The following is a 21355-nucleotide window of genomic DNA, read 5'->3' as shown; positions in this document are numbered from 1 at the left end:
TCAGCCTTTCTGAAACGTCTGTCTAGGTATTTGCACAGAGTATGCACAAACTTCTACCAAGTTAATATTGTGTAGCTGAGTTATATGAAAGAGGACCAAAATTTATTTCTAAGTGTTCTGAACAGTGTGCCCTTTCCTAATGAGTGTGCTTCTCTGTGCAATGCTATTGTCATTGCAGATTACTGAATGCAAATGTAATCTGTTTCATCAGACAACAAATACCCTGTATGGTTCCCAAGCTACAGGATAGGGAGTATTACCTGGTTGTGTTCAGTGTTCTGCAAACAATTGGGGCACCTCTTTGCACTGGGTAGGCTACTATTGAATAATCACTGGGCTTGAGTCAGCGGAAGGGCTGGAGGTTTGACTGTAAAAGGTTATAGGCTTGTTTGCTCTGTGTTTGCATTCCCAGAAAGAGAAAATTTTAGTCTTTGAATTAAAAAATAACAGTGTTAGACTTTAGGTTCCATTTCCACCCCTTGCCGTCCTGTTCTCTTCTTGCCCTCTCCCTGCCTATCCATAGCTTGAAGAGTTGATTTTTATCTCTCCTATTTATCCCTTTAGGGTTCTTTGTGCTGCTCCCTATTGTTCTTTTTCCAAGACAGTAGTCTGTCCTCTCATCTCATAATTTCATAGCTTTTAAGTTTGGAAAAGACTGCTGAAATTAATCTACCTTCTGTATAATGTATTCTGGAATTTTGCTTTTACTCATACCTGTATTTTAGGAAGTAGTTTTGTTTAAGGACTCTGAGTAAAAAAGGAATCATCCTCTCAGCTTTTGGAGCTACTTGGCATGCTGTTTACGCCCATGAGATGGGTGCTTTTCCAAATTGGGTGAATTTGAGTGCTCTGTTTATATGTACTCAAGATACTGTAGGTGTTTCATTATTTTTGAATGTGATCTCTTTACGTCAGCACTGCTTGGTGCAGAAAGTCAGCTGTTACAGTCTGTTTTTTCTCTGTTTGGCTTTGTTCCAGATACATCTCCTCTTTGTAACTTGTGTTTTCTTTTGTTCCTAACAGTTTTAAGAACTTTGATTTGGAAGACTCTCAGAAGTGTGCAGTAGACTGGTTGATGATTGGCCCATCTTCCAAGAGGGAGGAGTACAAAGTGTGTGGATCTTCCATACCTCCGTCTTTCATCTCTGCAAGGGACCATGTTTGGATATTTTTTCACTCAGATGCATCAAGCTCAGGACAGGCTCAGGGATTTCGCCTTTCTTATATTAGAGGTAAAATCTTACAGTTTTGTTGGCTTCACTTATACTCTCTCTGGCAAAACTTAAAGACAGTAGTATTTTTTGTTGACAGGAGTCTTGGGCCAGTCTTGATGACTGTAAGGTGTTAGCGTGGTAACACTGATATTATTTCCACTTTGCTTTTTAACAGTATTTCTGAAGTGTACTGTCCTGACCAATTGACTTGTGACATGCAGGGTCCTGCACTTCGGCCACAACAACCCCATGCAGCGCTACAGGCTTGGGGAAGAGTGGCTGGAAAGCTGCCTGTCGGAAAAGGACCTGGGGGTGCTGGTCGACAGCCGGCTGAACATGAGCCGGCAGTGTGCCCAGGTGGCCAAGAAGGCCAATGGCATCCTGGCCTGTATCAGAAATAGTGTGGCCAGCAGGAGTAGGGGAGTGATCGTGCCCCTGTACTCGGCCCTGGTGAGGCCGCACCTCGAATACTGTGTTCAGTTTTGGGCCCCTCACTACAAGAAGGACGTTGAGGTGCTGGAGCGTGTCCAGAGAAGGGCAACGAGGCTGGTGAAGGGTCTGGAGAACAAGTCTTATGAGGAGCAGCTGAGGGAACCGGGGTTGTTTAGCCTGGAGAAAAGGAGGCTGAGGGGAGACCTCATCGCTCTCTACAACTCCCTGAAAGGAGGTTGTAGCAAGGTGGGTGTCGGTCTCTTCTCCCAAGTAACTAGCGATAGGACGAGAGGAATTGGCCTCAAGTTGTGCCAGGGGAGGTTTAGATTGGATGTGAGGAAAAATTTCTTCACTGGAAGAGTGGTTAAACATTGGAACAGGCTGCCCAGGGAAGTGGTTGAGTCCCCATCCCTGGAGGTATTTAAAAGACGTGTAGGTGACGCGCTTAGGGACATGGTTTAGTGGGCCTGGTGGTGTTGGGTTGACGGTTGGACTCGATGATCTTAGAGGTCTTTTCCAACCTTAATGATTCTATGATTCTAGGGTAGTAGACATTAAAAAGTGACATCAGATGGTTCTAAAAGTTTTGATACTGACTTTTTTCTCCTTGCCCTCTTTCACAGGAAAGATAGGTCAGGCTGTATGCCAGTCAGATGAATTCCGTTGTGCAAACGGAAAGTGTATTCCCAGTACTTGGAAGTGTAATTCCATGGATGAGTGTGGTGATAACTCGGATGAGAGAAACTGCACTGTCCCTCCGACAGAGCCTCCATCCAGCATCTGTCCCTCAGGAATGTTCCAGTGCAGTGCAGCCCACTCCACCAAGTGCTTGATGAACGAGCTGAGATGTAATTCAGTTAAGGACTGCAGTGATGGTTCGGACGAAGATAATTGTCCTGATCTTTCCTGTGGCAAAAGGCTGGGTAATTTTTATGGATCTTTTGCTTCCCCAGACTTATTCCGTGCTGATCACAGCAGATCAGACCTTCGTTGCACGTGGTACGTGGACACACAAGATAATCGACATGTCCTGTTGCAGCTTGATTTGCAGTTAGGCTACAACGACTATGTGAAGGTGTATGATGGCATTGAAGAGAGAGGTGACAAATTAATGCAAACATTTTCGTACCACAACAATAGGCACTCGGTGAGTGTGGAGTCATCAAAGGGCCAGCTCACTGTCTCATATCATGCCCGCTCCAAGAGCACTGGCCATGGGTTCAATGCAACCTATCAGGTGAAAGGCTATTGCCTTCCTTGGGAACACCCTTGTGGAAGCGATGAGGAGTGTTTCACAGATAAGCAGCATTGTGATGGCTGGTGGCACTGTCCAAATGGCAAGGACGAGGAGAACTGTCCCGCTTGCCAGAAGAATGAATACCCATGTGAAGGAAACAGTGGGCTTTGTTACTCAATACTTGACCGCTGCAATAACCAAAAGAACTGCCCAGATGGCTCGGATGAAAAAAACTGCTTTACTTGCCAGCCAGGAAACTTCCATTGTGGTACAAATCTGTGCATCTTTGAGACTTGGCGCTGTGACGGCCAAGAAGACTGCCAGGATGGAAGCGATGAACATAACTGCCTGGTGATCGTTCCCAGGAAGGTCATCACAGCTGCTCTGATTGGGAGTCTTGTGTGTGGCTTGCTGCTGGTGATAGCACTGGGTTGTGCATTTAAATTATATTCTCTGAGGACCAGGGAATACAGGTAAGCATCTTGCTTTTATGATGCCTTAGTAGCTGTAGCGTTTTTTTTCCTTTTTGTTTAAAGGGAAAAAAGTCGATTGTTAACCAGAGAATTTGCAAAATACTGTGAAATCAATCCAAGGAATTGATGACAATTAAAGAGCAGTCACAGCATTAGGCTTAGAGAAGAGTCGTTAAGATTTTCGGAAGCAGTGAGGGGAATGTCAGCTCTTCCGTGGTCTATGAGAAATATACATTTATTGTGCAGCCTGGCAGAACCTGTATCTAACTTAAATCAAAACTGTTTTGAGCAGTTTCCTCTCTCACCTCCTCCTCCTGCAACAAACCCCTTGCACTGCCAAAAACTGAATGCTGAACTGTTAAAGTGAAGTCTTTGCTGAATCTGAACTAACTCTCCCCCTGCCCTCCCCAAAGACTCTAGTCCTCAGTTCTACTAAAAGCGGTGTCCTGCAGTGGCGGGGCCCGTTCTGAGCAGGAGTTGTTTACCTCCACTGTTCCCATTGGTGTGAGCTGTGCCCCTTTCCCCCGGTCCTTATATGCCTTGCTGTATGGATAGTGTGTGTTTCTGTGTCTGTGTTCTGTGTGTTTGTGCAAGCCTGGTTCTGCCCTTTGGGAAACAGTCATAAGGGACTTTCTGAAGCCCGTCTCTTGTCGTGTGCACCAGCTCTGTGCCGTGCTGCTGACACCATTTGTGTTTTCAGCGCAGTGTGCTTTACATTCTCTCCTGATCAAATCTGCATGATTAAGGAGCTGGAAACCAGCCGCTGTGCTATATTGGGAACCTCAGTGCCTCGGTTCTGGCAGGACAGCCAAAGCTCTCTGCAGCTGCAAGCTGCCCCTGTTGTGTGATTGTTTCCAGTTCTTAATGTTGTCTTTTCCAAAAATAACCTTTGGGCCCTTGCTGAACAAGTTATCACTGTTACTAGTGTAAGCTGGCCAACTGAAAAAACTTCAGTTGCCACAGAGCCCAACCTGGGACTGCACCAAAGAGTTTGCTGATTTGATTCACTGATTCTTATACCCTCTGCTCTTACTCCTTTTGTTTATTTTAGCATCCTGATAAGATTTTCATGGAGCCTAGTTGAAGGTTTGCGTTTTTGCTGCTAGTGTGAAGCCCTCTGCACTGCTTTTATACATTAATGTGAGGGAGGCAGGACAAACTGACTGTTACTTCTCTTCTATGTTTTCCCTCTGGTTCTGTTTCCAGAGCGTTTGAGACCCAGATGACGCGACTTGAGGCAGAGTTTGTGCGGCGGGAAGCTCCACCTTCCTATGGGCAGCTGATTGCACAAGGACTTATCCCCCCAGTTGAAGACTTCCCTGTGTACAATGCATCACAAGTATGGAGACGCAAGTGCCAATGAACCTATCAGCAGCCAAACTGCTATAAATCAGATAGAATCAATCTGGAACTGTATTCTTTCAGTAGCTGTGCTAATTTTATGGAAGTCTCATAAAAATGTGTATGTTTTACTTGGAGCTGAAGAACCACAGTTATGCATCTTGGTGCTGTGGGTAGTTTTGAACGCATTAAATGTGTTTACGTGTTAGGGAACAGCAGTGAGATAACCACATGCTGTTTTGCAGTACATCAAGATAGAATGAACAGAGACAAAGGTCAGAAAGTAAATAGAAAAAAGGCTTTTCAAGCTGAAACTGTAAATGTGCCTGAAGCGATAAGAAAGTAAGGTCTCTAGCAGCATTTTTTGGAAATTCTGGGCTATTTTTCATTTACAAATACATTACACTGGGAAGCCATTAAGTCATTCTTCTGTTTCATTGCTGAGTTCTCAAAAATCTCCTGTGCTCTGTTGAAAGTATCCAACTGTGATGCAGTTCCTAGTGTGATAAAGCTCTTGTAGTTTGTTACGCAAGTGGAGAAGTAGTTTGCCTTGGCCTTTCTTCTGTGCTGTTGTCATCAGCTTTTGAGGATCCTCTGCTATTGCTGATGATAGAGGACTCAGTGGTCTGCAGTCTGGTTCATTAGTAGTGGTCTGATCGTGTGAGTGGAGCATCTTCCTGGGCAGACAAGTAGAGCTTAAACTCATAAAGGAAACACTTCAAGGGAGAGTCTTTTGGTACAGGCAGAGCTGTCTTTGGTATTCTTAAATAGTTCATTAGAAAATACGCATTTAACAAGGCAGTGTAGGGATCAAGTCTGAGAATTCTGGTAAGGTGGATATACTAGTGGAAAGAACAAGGTTTAGGAGAAGTCTTTTGAGTATGTGTGAAATCATAGTCTGTTACATCTGTGTTACAGGCTTCTGTGCTGCAGAACATTCGAACAGCTATGAGGAGGCAGATGAGACGACACTCGTCAAGACGGAGCTCGTCTCGGCGGCGCTTGGGCAGGCTCTGGAACAGACTCTTCCACAGACCTCGGGTGAGAGGACAGATCCCACTCCTGACGCCCGCCCGCACTTCACAGACTACCCTGGGTGATGGAATCATCAACCGTGCTGATGGGACTATTCGGAGTCCTCCACCTTCTCCCGAAGGACCTAGTTTAGAGGCAGATGCCCACGGCCAAGCCAGGGGCCTACAAGAAGCTGGATGTAGCAGCTTGCAGCCAGAGACTGAAATCACAGAGCCATCGCCTTCAAATGTCTTACCGAATACTTGCACAGCTGCACATGCAGAGCCTGAGGCTGGACACGCTGATAAATCTTTAGGTGGTGAGACCTCTGGCAGTGAGTTTAAGCAGTCCAGAAAAGTGGATTCAGGAAAGGCTTTCAGAGATCCTTTGTCTGAAAGTGTCACAGAAACGATCCATGGAGGGTCAGCATCCAGGAGGACTGTCCCAGAGGGCAGTAGTTTAAGTAGAAGTCATCCACTGAGTGAAGAGCCGTGTAGGTTACCCTTAAAAAAGTGGGAGTCTGCTTATTCAGACAGCCCTATGAATGTTCATATCCAAGTGGATGGACAAAACCGATGTTGCCCTAACTCATACCGGGAGGAGCCTTTGGGTATTCATGCGGCTTGTTGCCATTCTGTGGAAGTGCCAATATTAGAGTCCTCTACTCCCCTCTCCGAAATTAATACCAGTGATGATGAATCTTTACTTGTTTGCTAATAAAAAGTTTTGTTTTGGCCCTGTAAATTTTGTAACTTCATTGTTTATATGACAGTGCACTTTGATGATAGGTGGTATGTCTGTGCTCTCAACTTTGTCTCTTAAAACCAGTGTGCTTTAATCCCCCAGGGAGTACAGTACAAGACTAAATGGGACAAGTTTTTGTCTTCATTGCTATTCCTGAAACTCCAGTGGGGCCGAAGTAGGCCAGTATACGATGTCAGGGGCTAGGAGAGCAAGAGTGTGTCACTGCAGTTTGGAGGCATCTCCATCCTCTGGTATTTCTTCTGTGCATTTATTCACTCTGCGTTCAGGGAATTAGTGTTTCTTTGCTTTTCAAGTGGTCTTACTGAAACTAGAGAGAACTCTGTTGGAATCTGGGGCAGGCACCAGTCATTGTAACTATGAGTACTAAACTAGAAATAATGTTGTCTTTTTACACATCGTAATTTAATTAAAATTCAATTTTAATTAAAAATACTTAGAAGGAAATAAAATCCTTTGTAGCTTCCTCTTTATAGAAATTTTTCACTTCCTTTGCTTCCTTCAGAAATGTTTTGATGGCCATATGTACCTTGAGGCATCCACTAAAACCAAAGTTTCTCTATGGAATACCCAGAATGATGCCAGGTGTCTTATCTGCTACAGCTTTGTAATAAGAGATTAGCAGTGCTCAGTATAAGCGGAGTGCATTCAACCCCAGTTGCAGCAATATTTCTTTTTTTGTTTTCTCCCTACCCTCTTTTTCCCCTCCTCCCCCTCCTCCCTTCTGTTTTCAGGGACTTTTATGATTATACCACTTTGGGTGTGCCCTGAAGGATATTGAGGCTTCACAGCTCCCGTTGGCTGCAGTAGGAAGCACTGAGCACTTGGTAACTGTCAGGATCAGACTGCTATTTTATTTTGAAATAAAATCTGCTTCACAAGTTTGCTTGTAAATCTGCTACCTAGGTGCACATGTATAAATATTTTTTTTATTTTTTATTTTTAGATATTTTTGTTTGCTTTTTTCTTTTAAGAACTGAAATAGATCAGTGCCATTTTCAAAGCTCACACTGTGGATTGTACAACACTTAAATGTAAACTGGTGCCTTTTTTTTTTTTTTTTTTTAGAGTGTAATTAAAAGCAAGCAAGTTATTTACCTGGAAGAAGGGTGACATTGCTTAACCAGGAGTGACTCAGTGCAGAATGACAGAACGTTGCTGTGTGATAGCTTGGCCCTGTTGCGATGGATGGGGCATTGTCCAGGCTCCCCCATGCTCTAACAAGAGCTCTGCTTCAATTCCCCTGTGAGACAGTGACAAACTAAAATGCTTTATATAGGAATTGATGCTGCTACTCTGTAAATGCCTGAGTGCTCTGAATTACTGCTGTAGGAATTCAAGTTGCCCGAAGTTATTAACTGAACCTGTAAAATTGAGGTGGACCTGGGCTCGGCTGTCCACTGGACCCTCCTGGCTGGAAAGGCAAACAGGCTTTCGCAGTGAACAGTTAAGTTTACGTCAGTGTCAAAGATTTTTTTCCTTTAAATGGGCTATATTTTTCCCTGGATCTTTTACTAGGACTCCCTCTGGGGGAGTGCCTTAGAAAGAACAAGGAATAGGACTTTGGCTTTACTGAACTGTAACATGGAAGGATTAAATTGAAGTTTGGTGTTTTGTTTTTTTTTTCCCAGTTGCAAACTGGTTTCATACTGTGCATTCCAGAGGCAGAAGATTCAAACTCCTTAAGGGCATTAATAGCAGGAAGGGCTTGTGGCAAAATGCATAACAAGTAAGAGTCGTAGTTACATTAAATAAATACTGCTCACTCACTTTTTCCAAGTGCTTTTGTGATCAGAATTCATTTCATCAAAGGAAATGTAGTTTTGAAAGAGATGTTGCTTTCACAGCATTTGTAAACATTTTAGGTACATTCCACCTTTGCAAGGCCATGTACTGTAGTCGTTACACTGCCAGGGTTGTTGTTTGCATCTAAGGCTACAGGTTGTATTGTCTTTTTTTTTTTTGGTCTAAAGGTAATTTTAAATACACAGAATTGTATGTGTAAAGTAGTTAATTATAATTGGGAGGAAGATTATATTTCAAGGTTAATATTGTGCAGATACGAAGGACCTTAGAAATAAGTATATATTTAATTCTGTTACAGAAATGTATTTCTATAATAAAATAATGTTGATCATACTATGCCTTAAACTGTCACCACTGTAAGGCTTTTAAAGTTGAAATATATGTACTTCAGAATACTGCTATATTTTGGGAACAACCCTGAACAGCTAACACTGTATTTTATTTCAAGATGTGTAACTTCACATAATTTCTTAATTATATTGTCCATATTTTGTGTACTGATCCATTTGGTAACTCAGTGGAAATTTCATTGAGAAGGTTTTATTTTTAGAAACTTGAAAAAATCCAGGTTAATGAAAATTTGATGCTTGAAGTGTACAGAAATGTTCACAGCCCTTACTACTGGAATTTATAGCCTTGCATCGAGAGGTACAAGCCTGGTGCTCTTTGTAAGCACCTAACTTTTGTATTCTGCAAGACAGTATTCTCTCCTGGCTCCCCTAGCTCATTCCTTGGAGGGAGGAGTCACAAATTTACTGTTAATTTTGCAGAAGAAACCTTTATATCTGTGCTGTGAGCACAAACAGGTGTGTTGCAGTGTCCTGGAATGTCAATATCTGAAGAAACCACAGTCTGCCGTAGTGTACGTCTGCCCTTCCTCCAGCTCTTGTAAGCATTTAGCAGTGAATCAACCATCCTCGAGGACACCTAAGTTCTGTTTCATGTAAGCTGCCTCCTTGTATTCAGAACTTCTTTAAAAAAAAAAAAAAAAAAGGGCAAAAAACTGCTACTATGCCAGCCGTGAACAGGAAGAGCTCATTGTTACATTTCTTTGCTCAGTGGAAAATTCCACACTTCAATGACTATACAACCGAACATTAATCAGCTAATAAATCTGTTAAATTTTTTGTTATTTTAGTAATGCTTTTCTGCACTCTTTAAGGATTTTTGTAGACAGAAGGGAAACAAAGTATTTAAGATCTTAAAAAAAAAAAAAAGCTACAAAACTCCCCTGTCCAAGCAGCCAAAAAAACCTTCCTAAAAAAATCTCTGAATAGAGAATACCTACACAGGTTTAAGAAGAATGGAAGCTCATAGGCAGCATTAAGGGAAAAGTGACCCTGTTACGTTTTTCTCTTACTGCTATTAAAACATGGGGAATATTTCTGTTTGAAATTCTGGCACCTTCCAGCTGTGTATGACTCTGTAACATCCCTTAAATGTACTTGTTTTCTTTTTCTGTTCTCTGCTTTGTTTTTGGTTTTTTTTATTTACATGTTGTATATATTCATTTAGATAGAACATTTTAGAGTAACATACGTACAGGTATATGGTTCAGGTATGGCATCGTGGTTGCTGATGTCTGCTGGTTCCTGGACAATGATACTAAGCAAGTAAGATGCTGGGCATCATCATACTTTGCTTGTGCTTTGGATCTCTTAATTTTTAATAAAATTTCACGTGCCCAGAGACTGGGTTTCTGACTGTCACTCACCAAAGATCGAGGGTGCCTAAATTGTACTCCCACAGCCTTTGTTTGACTCTGACTCTGCATATGCCAACCCATGGCTCAATGTGTTGACGTGAATATGAAGGGTCGGGGTGTTTGTGTTTTGCTTTGGGTGGTTTTGGTTTTGGTTTTTTTATCTGCTTTTTCTGGTAGCTGAAGCTGTGGAGGTGCATCACTTTTTTAGATAGTAAATGTGAAACCTTACCACTAGCAATTCACTGTTGTATACAACTGCCTTTAAAATGCATGTATGCATATACCCCAAATAACAAAAAGAAGTCCTGAAATGTATGACTCTAGGTGGTTAAAAAAAAATCATTTCTGAAGTACAGCCTCTCATTCCCATCGCTGAGGGCAATGCTTGTTTTATTGATGCTTCCCCTTCCCAGTCTGTGCTTTGGAGGGTACCGCTGGCTCTGTCCTGCTGTTCTTCAGTAGAAGGTGGAGGCCGAGTTATTTTGTGTTGGCAGAGATTTACTCTACAGACTTGGAAATCCTTATCTGTGTTGAAGAGAATTGGACAGACTTTATGGTCGTCCAGATTTATCCGTAGCCATGAAGTACGGGAGGACACAGCTTGATGCAGAGGGATAATACCTCCTAACCTAGTAGAAAGAGTGTTTGCTTTGCTTTGTCATGAAGTGCTGATTCAGCTGCAATGATAGTGGCACAAGCAGTAATACTACAAACCATATCCTGATGTAAGTGAGGCCAAAATGAATATAGCCCATAAAATGGAAATAGAGTAATAAATGATACCTGTGAGTTTGCAGCAGAGTTTGTTGACAGCCTGTGCAGTGCAATAGATATGTCTTACGACAAACCAAGGAGCTAACTCGAAAAGCCTTGAGGGAATTATGTATTTTTTAATCAGACCTTTCTCTGAGAGGGAAAAGAACTGCTTTTGCTTATTTAAGATTTTTGGTCTTTGCAGGAAACTGAGTTTTAATCTCCCAGGCAGGCATTAGGATTTAAAATCCAGTACAAATGGCTATCTGCCCGTGACCTGAACCTTGCAGGCAGCAAACCTCATCTGTCTCTTGTCAGTCTGTTACCCTAGCAAACGATTCAATAGGCCATCCTCCGCTTTTCAGATTCTGGCTCTTGTGTTCTTGGCTACGGGGACTAAACGGTGACCAAGGCTGATGTGAGTGGTAGAGGTTTACATTTTATTCGCTCTTCATTCTGTATGTTTCCTGCCTTATGATGCCTTCTAGGTCTCCCTCCCTTCTATCGCTATCTCCTACCTTAGGACTTTAAGACAAATTCTTTTTGGCTTCTCAGCATCTTTTGGTCACTTTCTAATCCTTTTCCTTGGATTTTCCTTTTTCATTTGTCCAAGTGCAGAAGTTTCTCATTGAAGTTAGAGCACTGGTGAGAAGTGTCAAGGACCGAGGAGGGGAGGTTTAAAAAACCAAAGAGACTTTGCCTGTATTCACAACTGGAGTCGGAGGTGGAGGCAGGGCACACCCGTCTGAACTCTAAAGCTTTAGGAAGGGACAAATTCCAAGCAAGTTTACCTTTCATTTTTTTCTTTACACTTCCAATTATGACATGTACTTCAATACCTCTCAAAACTCCTCAGCAGCTGAATAATTGCTAACTTCTTGTCATTCGGTGCTTGGTACGAAGGGTCTGGAAAGTAACCGTGTTTTGTTTTCAAGGTTTCAAGAATTCACAAATAAGAGAGTGAAACATGAGAAATACCTTGACAAAGGCATCTGAAAATGAAGCGTGGAACAGCACGTTTGCTGGGGGTTGGTTGTTTGTTTGTTTGTTTGCTTTCCCCTCGAAGATGAGTCATTTTATTTAGCTTCAGCTCTTTGGCATGAAGAGGCACGTTTGCTTTCACAGCATTAGCGTGTTCACAGAAAAGCAATGGTAGCGGGTTTTGTCCCGGGCTTCCCAACCCACTACAACTCGTCACCAGGTGATGGTGGTGCTTTTCTGGAGCCACCAGCTTGAGTCCCGTGGTCAAAGGCTGAGTCAGGGTTGTGCTTTCAGAAGTGGTTGAGCGTGGCTAATGAAATCTTCTCTGCATATTTTTGGATACATTTGTTGTAAAGATGCTTCCAACCCAAATGTATTATTAAATACACAGTGACTCATCAATCCTTCCTGAGTTGGATGAAAGCTCTGAGCTGATACGAGTCTCTTTTCTTGACCCTGCTGAGATCAAACTCTTCTGGTTTACATATTAATGTGAACTGAAAACAACCAATTCCTTTATCAAGTTTATGATGGGGCCAGCAGCAGCACCTCTGCCTCATTCTCCCTATGCTTCTCATCGGTGCCCACCCAGCTCCTATTTCCTATTGAATGTCATCTTATTTGGGAGAGGGACTATCTTCCCAGTCTCCATTTTGCACAGTGCGTAGCACAGTGACGTCGTGATCTGTTGCTGCTTTTCTCGATACTGTGCTAATGCAGATAAGAATAATCCAATACATCTTTCATTGACTTTGTATTAAGCTGACTTACAGGTGATACTCCTGTTAATACTTGCATTATCTCATTTTCCCTCTGAAATTCTCTGAATGCTGTATTATTGCCAGCACTAAAAGAATAAACAGCACAGACTATTTTTCTGCATTGCAGCCTCTAATATTTTATGCTACATAAATATAATAGCATATAATATCTAGTCTCATACAGTATTGCATTGCTTTTAAAGCTTTGTTTAAACTCATTTCTTTTGGAAACAACTTGCTTTTCCATATCAAGTATCACAATATTCTTGGCATGCTTGTAGTGTCAGCTGTCTCCAGGTTTTTCTTTTGTTCAGTGGGCTTTAAAGTACTAGTGATTATGTCTCCTTTGGGCCTGTTGCTTCATCTTTTGGAAAATTACACTTACACGGGGTTGAGCACACTGCTAAATTTCATTTAGCATATGAATTTATCTTTTTAGTTCTGTACATTGATTTCTATGGTTAGAAATTGTAGACATTAGAAACTAACTTTTGCAAAGTCTTTAAAAAACAGTATATGTGATGTTGGGAGCACAGATGAAGCTGTTCCTAAAAATGAAATAAGACATCGTGGAAGAACTTTTGGGAATTGCTATGTAATTCGAAGATGAGCTCTACTAAACCATCCTGTTCTAAATTCAGCCTTCTGATTTAAGGCCAAATGTTGATTGTTTTAAAGCATGGCAGTATAATCAGGGAAAATGTGAGCCAAACCCAGTTAACAACTATGAGGCAATTGGTCCTTTAATTTTGCTTTTGATTCCCTTAAACAATAGCCAAGGAAAGCCTTGGTAGCAGTTACAGCACATCATTACTATTATTATTATTACTACTACTACTACTACTACCTTTCTCATTATCATACAGACTTGTTGTCTCAAGAGCTGCAAAGTTTCCATGCTGGCTGATTTCCATACCTTAATTATTTAAACAAACAAAAATAAAACCACACCAAAACTTAGCAGTTCTGAAAGCAATCATTATTGCTGGTTTTAAAATACATTTAATTTTCCCACTAGATAATAAAGTGTCCTGGTTTCAGCTGGGATAGAGTTAATTTTCTTCCTAGTATCTGGCATAGTGCTGGGTTTTGGATTTAACATGATGTTGTGGTTTAACCTCAGCCGGCAACTAAGCCCCACACAGCTGCTCACTCATAACCACCCCCACCCCCACCCCCCCTCCGGTGGGATGGGGGAGAGAATTGGAAGAGTAAAAGTGAGAAAACTCATGGGCTGAGATAAAGACAGTTTAATAATTGAAATAATAATAATAATAGTAATAATAATAAGAATACACAAAGAAAGTGATGTGCAGTGCAATTGCTCACCACCCGCTGACCGATGCCCAGCCAGTCCCCGAGCAGCGGCCCCCCCCAGCCAGCTTTCCCCAGTTTATGTACTGAGCATGACGTCCCATGGTATGGAATGTCCCTGTGGCCAGTTGGGGTCAGCTGTCCTGGCTGTGCCCCCTCCCGGCTCCTTGTGCACCTCCAGCCTTCTCAGTCGGTAGAGCATGGGAAGCTGAAAAGTCCTTGACTAGTGTAAGCACTGCTCAGCAACAACTAAACCATCGGTGTGTTATCAACATTGTTCTCATCCTAAATCCAAAACACAGCACTGTACCAGCTACTGGGAAGAAAATTAACTCTATCCCTGCTGAAACCAGGACACGAGAATAATGTGATAACACCCTGATGTTTTAGTTGTTGCTAAGCAGTGCTTATACTAAGTCAAGGACTTTTCAGCTTCCCATACTCTGCCAGCGAGGAGGTGCACAAGAAGCTGGGAGGGGGCACAGCCAGGACAGCTGACCCCAACTGGCCAAAAGGATATTCCATACCATATGATGTCACACTCAGTATATAAGCTGGGGGGAGTTGGCCAGGAGGCAGCAATCGCTGCTCAGGGACTGGCTGGGTGTCAGTCGGCAGGTGGTGAGCAGTTGCATCACCTCTTGGTTTTTATTAATTTTTTTTTTCCTTCCTGGGTTTTGTTCCTCTCTCTCTCTCTCTCTCTCTCTCGTTTTACTTTCCATTACAATTTATTATTGTTGTTGTTATTATTATTTTATTATTTCAAGTATTAAACTGTTCTTATCTCGACCCACAAGTTTTCTTACTTTTGCTCTTCCGAGTCTCTCCCCCATCCCACCGGGGAGGGGAGGGTGAGCGAGCAGCTGTGTGGTGCTTGGTTGCCAACTGGGTTTAAACCACAATATAAAGTTATTGAAAAAATTAATCTGTTGGAAATTATACCACAGAAAGTGGATTTTGAACTATGGAAAATAAGGCTCAGCCACAAGAGCCTCCGACATGGGTTAAGTGTTCGGCTGCTGCTTAGCCAGTAGAAACAGGGGAGGTACGCTGTGAATTAAAAAAGAAAAGGCAAGCTGAATATATATGATTTTCATTAGCAAACTTTATATATTAATAACATTATTTAAAATATGGAATCTCTCCACATGTGTGCATATGTACATACAAACCCACACCTTTTTCTTTAGATAAATATATATTTTAATCTCTTATGATTAACAGCTTTATACAAAGAAAAGAGTGTAAGTTGTGTTTCTTTTTGGTGTCTGCCATCTGAAAGTTCTGAGAGAGAGGGATAGATATTTAAAAAAAATACTTCTAAATAATGAATTGTGTTGGAAAGATACGTTCCTTGAACTCACTCCTTATTTTGAGTCTATTCTTAAATCTTTGTAGAGCGTGTGGTACTTGACAAACTAGGAGATTAATGAACCCTTAATTTTTGTACCAGGGCCTGGAACGCATGGAAAGATACTTTTAAAATTAAATTCACATGGCTGTTACCAAGGCTACTGAATGTGATAGTTTTTGTTTTCAAAAGTTGCAGAAGAATAGTAGCGATTCAAAATATTGCTCAGAGCTGTTCTCGCATTTTGCATTTTCAAAAGATTCTTTGGTGTGAAAGTGGCCGTATTGCTACAGCAGCAAATCTCTATATATTAATTAAATACACGAACTAGAATTTTTCTAGTGTTTGCCACAAATAAAATATGCAAAACACTTTCTAAAGAGCATCTGATGTGAGAATGATTTAGGCTTGTTACTTGGCTGAGCATAGTTGAAATGGGGAATTTGTCTCTGAAGCAATGTGACATCACCTGATGCTTCAGTAAAAAGGAGAAACGTCGTGCTTTGTTCCCGTGTTTCCCTCGAGTTCCCACTGCTGAGCCTGCTGCAAACCCCTCCAAATCTCTGTCCTCCCCTGTTGGCACCCGAATTGTGCTGAGCTTCACGCAAGAGTTCCTGGGCGGTGCAATAATCTTCATCCCCATCCAGGATACAGGAGCCCAGCTCCACCTTCGCAAAAAGGATTCAAAATTGAGATATGTGAGATTTTATCGCTACTTCTGTATATTTTTTTCTCTGTGGCACCAAATGACGTCTGAACAGTCAAGCAGGCTGTTGATTTTTTACCTTTTACTCTAAAGTAAAGTCTGCCCAGGCTGGTTAGTGTTCAGCACAATGACCCTGCCCCTGGCAGGACGGATGCACTGTGCTCTTGCAGGTATGCGGAGGGACGATCTTTTGGATTGTAACTTTGAAACCTCATGTGTTACGTGGGGATTCACCCCACCCAGAGACAGCAACAGGAATTTTCCTGCTGGGATGAGTGTCCCAGGGTTTTCTTGCTTTCTCTTGATTTCTCCACTTTGATTTTGGGTCGGGAGCTGCCCTACTTTCGAAATGCCTAAATTTGTATGTCTCTGATGGACCCTTATGGCTGCTAAAATCAGTATTCCAGAGCTGTATCTGTGCTGCTTTCCCCTGCTGAGCAACTATGCTGCCAGAAAAAAACAACCAGCACCTTATTTTATATTTTATTTCTTTTCTTTTTTTTTCCTCTTTTTTCTTTTTTTTAGGGAAAAACTAAAAGCTACAGATGCCATAAAGGGTGTAGCTCATTTTATGGGCTTCACTATTGGAGCTCTAAAAACATTTTTTTTTTTTTTACAGAAAAACTTTTTGCAAAAATCAGCATGTAAACAAGAAGCCACTTCAGCCTCGGAGGCCGCGTCGTTATTTCCTTGCAGCCATCTCGCTTGCCAGTCGTCCAGAGCGGGCCGAGGGTGCCTCCTCCTCCTCGGCAACTCCCCCCTGAGGGTAGACCACAAAACACAGCTTCTGTCCCCAGCACGTCATGGACTCTGCGAAGAGCAAACGTGCGGGTGGTTAATGCGGATCCTCAAGCTCTTCTAAACAAAAGCGCGATGCCGGGGCGATGCAACGTGTGAATGAACGTGCATCTTCCCAGCTGGGGCCGCTCGACCCTGCTGCACAACCAACTGCCCCTCCAAACCTTTTCATCTCCAGCTCAGCCACAAAACAGTGTTTGCGAAGCAGGGGCAGGTTAAGACCAGGCAGCTTTAGGGACGCCCATCCACAGCCCTTCCCCGGCCCCTCACAGAGCTGCCCGGCGCTGCGCATGGCAGGCTGGCAGGGCCGGGCCAGGCTGGCTGCCAGCCCTCCTGGCACTGCGTCGGCCCTACGGCAGCGGTGGGGACCACTGGTCCTGGGGAGCTGCCGGCAGCGGGGCCCCACCACAGCCGGTGGAAACCTTCCAGTCAGAGAGAAGGGCCTGGCTCTTTGAAAGTCCTCACCTCGGAGCAAAACAATTCAAAGCCAAACACAACCAAAACATAAAAGACTTAGGTGCAGTTTTAATTTTACATGAGTGATAAAGTAAGGCTTTCTTATCTTTTGAGTATGAAATAGTTCATCATGCCATGCGGGGCTTGTGCAGCGGGACGTGCTGGTGGCACAGCGGGAGGAAAGCAGGGCTGGAGGGAGGCAAAGCTCTCAGCCATTTATTAGTCCTTTTGTGATAGCTCATTTAGTCTTCATATGCTTAAAGTTATACCCCTGTGCATCTCCTCCAGGACAGGCTGCCATGAGCGAGCTGAGCAGGTGGGGAGATGCACAGGGACGTGGAAGGAGGCAAACGTGCCCAGGAGTGAGAAAAGCAGTTGCTCAAAGGCAAGTGCTGTCTGGCCAGAAAAACGCCGCTGAAGCCAGAGCCACTTTGTGCCCAGGGGCTGCCTGTGACAGCAGTGGTCGGGCTTGCCACAGGCGGTTCCCTGGCTGTTTTAGTGCCGATGTGTCAGAGGTTAAGCAGATCCCTGCAGACCCGAGCACAACCAGCAGCCCCAGGAGCGCAGCGAGGTACCATGGCACTGGCTTACCTATTAGCCTATTTACACACTTTGGTTTATTTCTCCAGTAGACTCCAAGAAAAAACACTGGCACTCCAGTTAAAATGATAATGAGTCCAACTCCACAGACGACCGGCTCGGAGTATAAGCTGAAGATCAGCAGAAATGCCCAAAATGCCAGGTAAGTGATGGGGACGAGGAGGTTCACCTGCCAGGAGAGAGCAGAGCAGAGCACAACTGTGCAGAGCAACAGCAGTGGCCGACCAGCGGCAGGGGGCTGTGGGGGCCTGCGGGCAGCGCTGCGGCTTCAGGACCCCTGTGGGTCGTGCCCTCCTTCCCTCCACTGCTGTCATCCTCTCTGCCCACCCCAGCAAGTTCACAAGGGGTCTGCCTGTGTATCCTGTTTTTACACTAATGGCACTTTGGGACATGGTTTGGGACCTTAAAGCATTACCACTACCTCAAAACATAAGCCATTCTTCAAAATGGGAGGATGGAGGGCTTGGTGTGCCCATCCCGCCCTTTGCATCGCTATTGTGACCCAGAGATTTAGCTTTAACATTGTCACCTTGATAGGTCTGAAGATTTTGGGTTTCTTCCAACGTAACACGATCAGGCCTATAATTGTCACTCCATAGCAGAGGTAGTTAATAAATGACACGTAGTTGATTAGTGTGTATGTGTCTCCAACGAGCATGATGATAAGAGTGGCCAAACACTGCAAAGAGAGAAGCATGGTCTTACCTGGGTCATTATTGGAAAAGGTAGCTTAAAAGCAATAAAACCAAGCAAAAAACCCATGAAAGCAGTTAAACTCCTTTTTTTTATGGCCCCTGCTGGGCATCTGCTCCCTTCTGCAGTTCGATGCGTTATCCCCAAGCTGTGCCTCCAGGGCTGGGGCTGAATGGGGATTCGGGGTTATCTGGAGCATGCTGAAGCTGGAGATTCCGCTGCCCAGGCAGGCAGGGCTGGGAGGACTGGCAGGGCTCCCCTTGGCCCCACTCACCCATTTCTGTTGCGTGTTTTAAAAGCTATTGAACCCTATGGTGAGGATTTCTAATAAAAGAAGGATTTCTTGCAGACTAACACATTGTGGTCAGTGCACTACATTGTTGCAGGTGCCCTGTATATTATAAAGAACAAGAGCTTTGCCCTTTCCCCCCACCGGCCCATGGCTCATGCTGCAGGTGACCGGCATCGTTAACCTTTTGAGCATTACTCATGTTTGGAAACTGGCAGATGGATGGTAGAAATTTCCATGCCTGCACTTGCTTTTTGTACTGTATTTCTGCGTAACTCTGTAAAGTCAGGAGAGCTGGCTCAGGGGCCAGGAGGTTGGTTCTTGGGTCCCACACCCCTGCCCGTCAGTACCCCAGGAGCTGAGCTGAGCCCCTGCCTGCACCATGTACCGGTCCTACGAATGTTGTCTGCTGGTGGCCAGAGCCTGAGGGAAACTAAATATCCAAATCCCTCCAGAGAGCGCTCAGGAGTTGGGGCTGTGTTACTCCAGGCTCTCTTTTTGCTTATGTCCCTTTTTCTTAATTAACTGTTTCAACAGCAAAGTCCTCTGGGGAGGGAGGGCTTCGGCGCCACCGGCACCAGGAGTTATGCTCCATCACAATCAAATGACCCTGTTCCCCTGTTCAAAGCCTCGAAGGCTTGGCGTGGGGGATTTCAACACATTGAGCAGTCTCACCACAAAATGGATTTAAAATAGGACAGTATTTCATATTGGTGTCATATAACATGTTCCCTGCTTTCTTCTGACAGGCGCATGGTGTCATATGCACATACGACCCTTTCCTGCCACTAACGGGTTTTGCAGCGATGCTGCTCGGAGCAGTGAGATTTTGTGCGTAGGTGACACTGATGTGTCAGATCTGCTCACGGCGTGGGCGTGATACCCGAGTGGTACGAGGCTGCAGAGGGGCGTGCTGCTCCCCCCAGTCGCCTGGCCACAGACGTGGCACGGCAGGCGGGAGAGACGGCCGCTCCCCATTGTCTTGCAAAAAAAACCCCAGTCTCTATTTTACATTTAGCTTGGCCCCTTGATTTTTGAAAGGATTATTAAAAATACAGGTCTCACTGGTGGTGTTAAAAAGGCCTTTCTCCATGTACAAAGAAATCTTTCTCCGTGCAAAGAGCTAGGTGCGACTCATTAGAAGGCAAAAAGGAACCTGATGTATTAATTAGGTTTGCTAAAGTCTGACCCAGTTTGCTATTGTAGCTGCCTACACGATATTATTTTTATATTTCTATTTGTTAAGAAATTAATATTTTCTAGTAGCATTTGCTATACCCTGAGCTGCATTAAAACACCTTCAAATGATGAATTGACATGCAGTGTCGGTTCTGTGAGTTGCACTGTAATTCAAGGGGATGGTTTGAGCAGAGCAGAGGGCTGGCGTATGCCTGATTGATTGGCCAGCTCGGCTCAGGCTGCCCACTCATGTTGGGGCTGTTTCACAGTGAAACAGCTTCTGAAACTCAGCGTGTTATTTCAGCCGATGCATTTTTAAGGACAAAGGAGCTTTGCTTCATCGGCACCAGCAGAGCTGAGCTGCCGGGCAGGAGCCCATGATGGGGCCAGAGCTCTCTGGCTGCCCGGGGCAGGGCAGACCGTGGGCAGTTTACCCCGAAACCCTGCATGGTCAACGTGCGAGATGTTTGTGGTGGGGCACTAAGCCCCAGGAATGCCGTAAAGCCTCAGCTAGATGGGTATTTTGTCATAGAAGTGGAATGTGCAGGAGGCTTATTTGGTGAAATTTGGTCTGGGTGTATTGTGCCAGAATAGCTGTTAGAGCCAGGAGACACAGAAACGAGCACCTTCCTAGTGCATCTGGGGTCAAACCCTTGCTGTTTTGATATCAGTGGCAAATCTGCAGTTGGCAGCAGTTGATGCAGCCGAGATTTCAAGCAAAAATGCCCTTCGGGGAGTTCCCTTGCTCGGGCCATGCAGCTGGGGACGGCAGCACCAGGAATCATTTCCCTCCTTAACATCTTCTATGCCGCAGTAAAACCCATCACATATTCTAGCTTCACTATTGGTAAAAGTGTATAAAGCTCTTTGTTTCAAATAACTTCTATAAGTCATTAGTATCGTGGACATTTATGCTGTATAAAAAGTTAGAGAAATCTTCTTCCTGCAGGAGCACACTGGCAACCTGACCAGCGCCAAGCCCTCCCAACACTTGGCCTGTTGGTTTCTGATCTTTGCAGGTGTATGCCTGATGTACCATTCAGCAGATGCTTTATTCAGGGCCACTGTAATCATTGTCCCTACGCAATTTTTTGGCTCACAGAAAAGAAATACCCCTGATCCTCAGAGCACTGCCCGATCATCCCTCACAAGATGTCTTGCTCGTTGAGAGTAAGTAACTTTTGGAGCACTTTGTCCTCTCCCTGGTACCCACCACGTCTCTGGCTTTGGTGGCAGATTCTAAACAGCCCTGCTTGAGTGATATTAGCAGTGACCATGGAGATTTCCAAATGTTTGTGGAAAGCAGGCAAAATTGGTCAAAAGAGCTTGTCTTTTCTTAAATGAAGTACCTCTGTTTCAAAAGTCAGTCTCTATCTCTGCTGTGGGTAGGACAAGTGGTAATGGGCTTATATTGCAGCTCAAGTTAGGTATGAGGGAAACCTTCCAAGCGTCACAGGTGGTTGGGAGTGGGAGAGATTATTTCGGAGGCT

The 21355-nt window shown here is 44.0% G+C and overlaps 2 protein-coding genes across 3 annotated transcripts in view; one reads left to right on the top strand and one right to left on the bottom strand.

Annotated features, from left to right (window-relative positions):
* The window catches only part of LRP3 (LDL receptor related protein 3), a 28730-nt gene extending 18760 nt beyond the window's left edge, over window positions 1–9970 (top strand). For both annotated transcript variants that reach the window (XM_076349153.1, XM_076349154.1), the window contains exons 4-7: window positions 1024–1232; window positions 2270–3356; window positions 4563–4695; window positions 5616–9970. In XM_076349153.1, the coding sequence (XP_076205268.1) occupies window positions 1024–1232; window positions 2270–3356; window positions 4563–4695; window positions 5616–6428 (2242 nt within the window). In that variant the 3' untranslated portion in view covers window positions 6429–9970. The remainder of the gene's footprint in view (window positions 1–1023; window positions 1233–2269; window positions 3357–4562; window positions 4696–5615) is intronic.
* Window positions 9971–16428: 6458 nt separating this feature from the next.
* Window positions 16429–21355, bottom strand: part of SLC7A10 (solute carrier family 7 member 10) — a 49283-nt gene continuing 44356 nt past the window's right edge. The window contains exons 9-11 of the mRNA XM_076348829.1: window positions 18234–18383; window positions 17696–17873; window positions 16429–16660 (exon numbers count right to left, since the gene is read on the bottom strand). Coding sequence (XP_076204944.1) covers window positions 16533–16660; window positions 17696–17873; window positions 18234–18383 — 456 coding nt within the window. The 3' untranslated portion in view covers window positions 16429–16532. The remainder of the gene's footprint in view (window positions 16661–17695; window positions 17874–18233; window positions 18384–21355) is intronic.

This window comes from Aptenodytes patagonicus, chromosome 11, assembly GCF_965638725.1.
Source record: "Aptenodytes patagonicus chromosome 11, bAptPat1.pri.cur, whole genome shotgun sequence".
NCBI lineage: Eukaryota > Metazoa > Chordata > Aves > Sphenisciformes > Spheniscidae > Aptenodytes > Aptenodytes patagonicus.
This window is presented reverse-complemented; position numbering and strand designations above follow the sequence as displayed.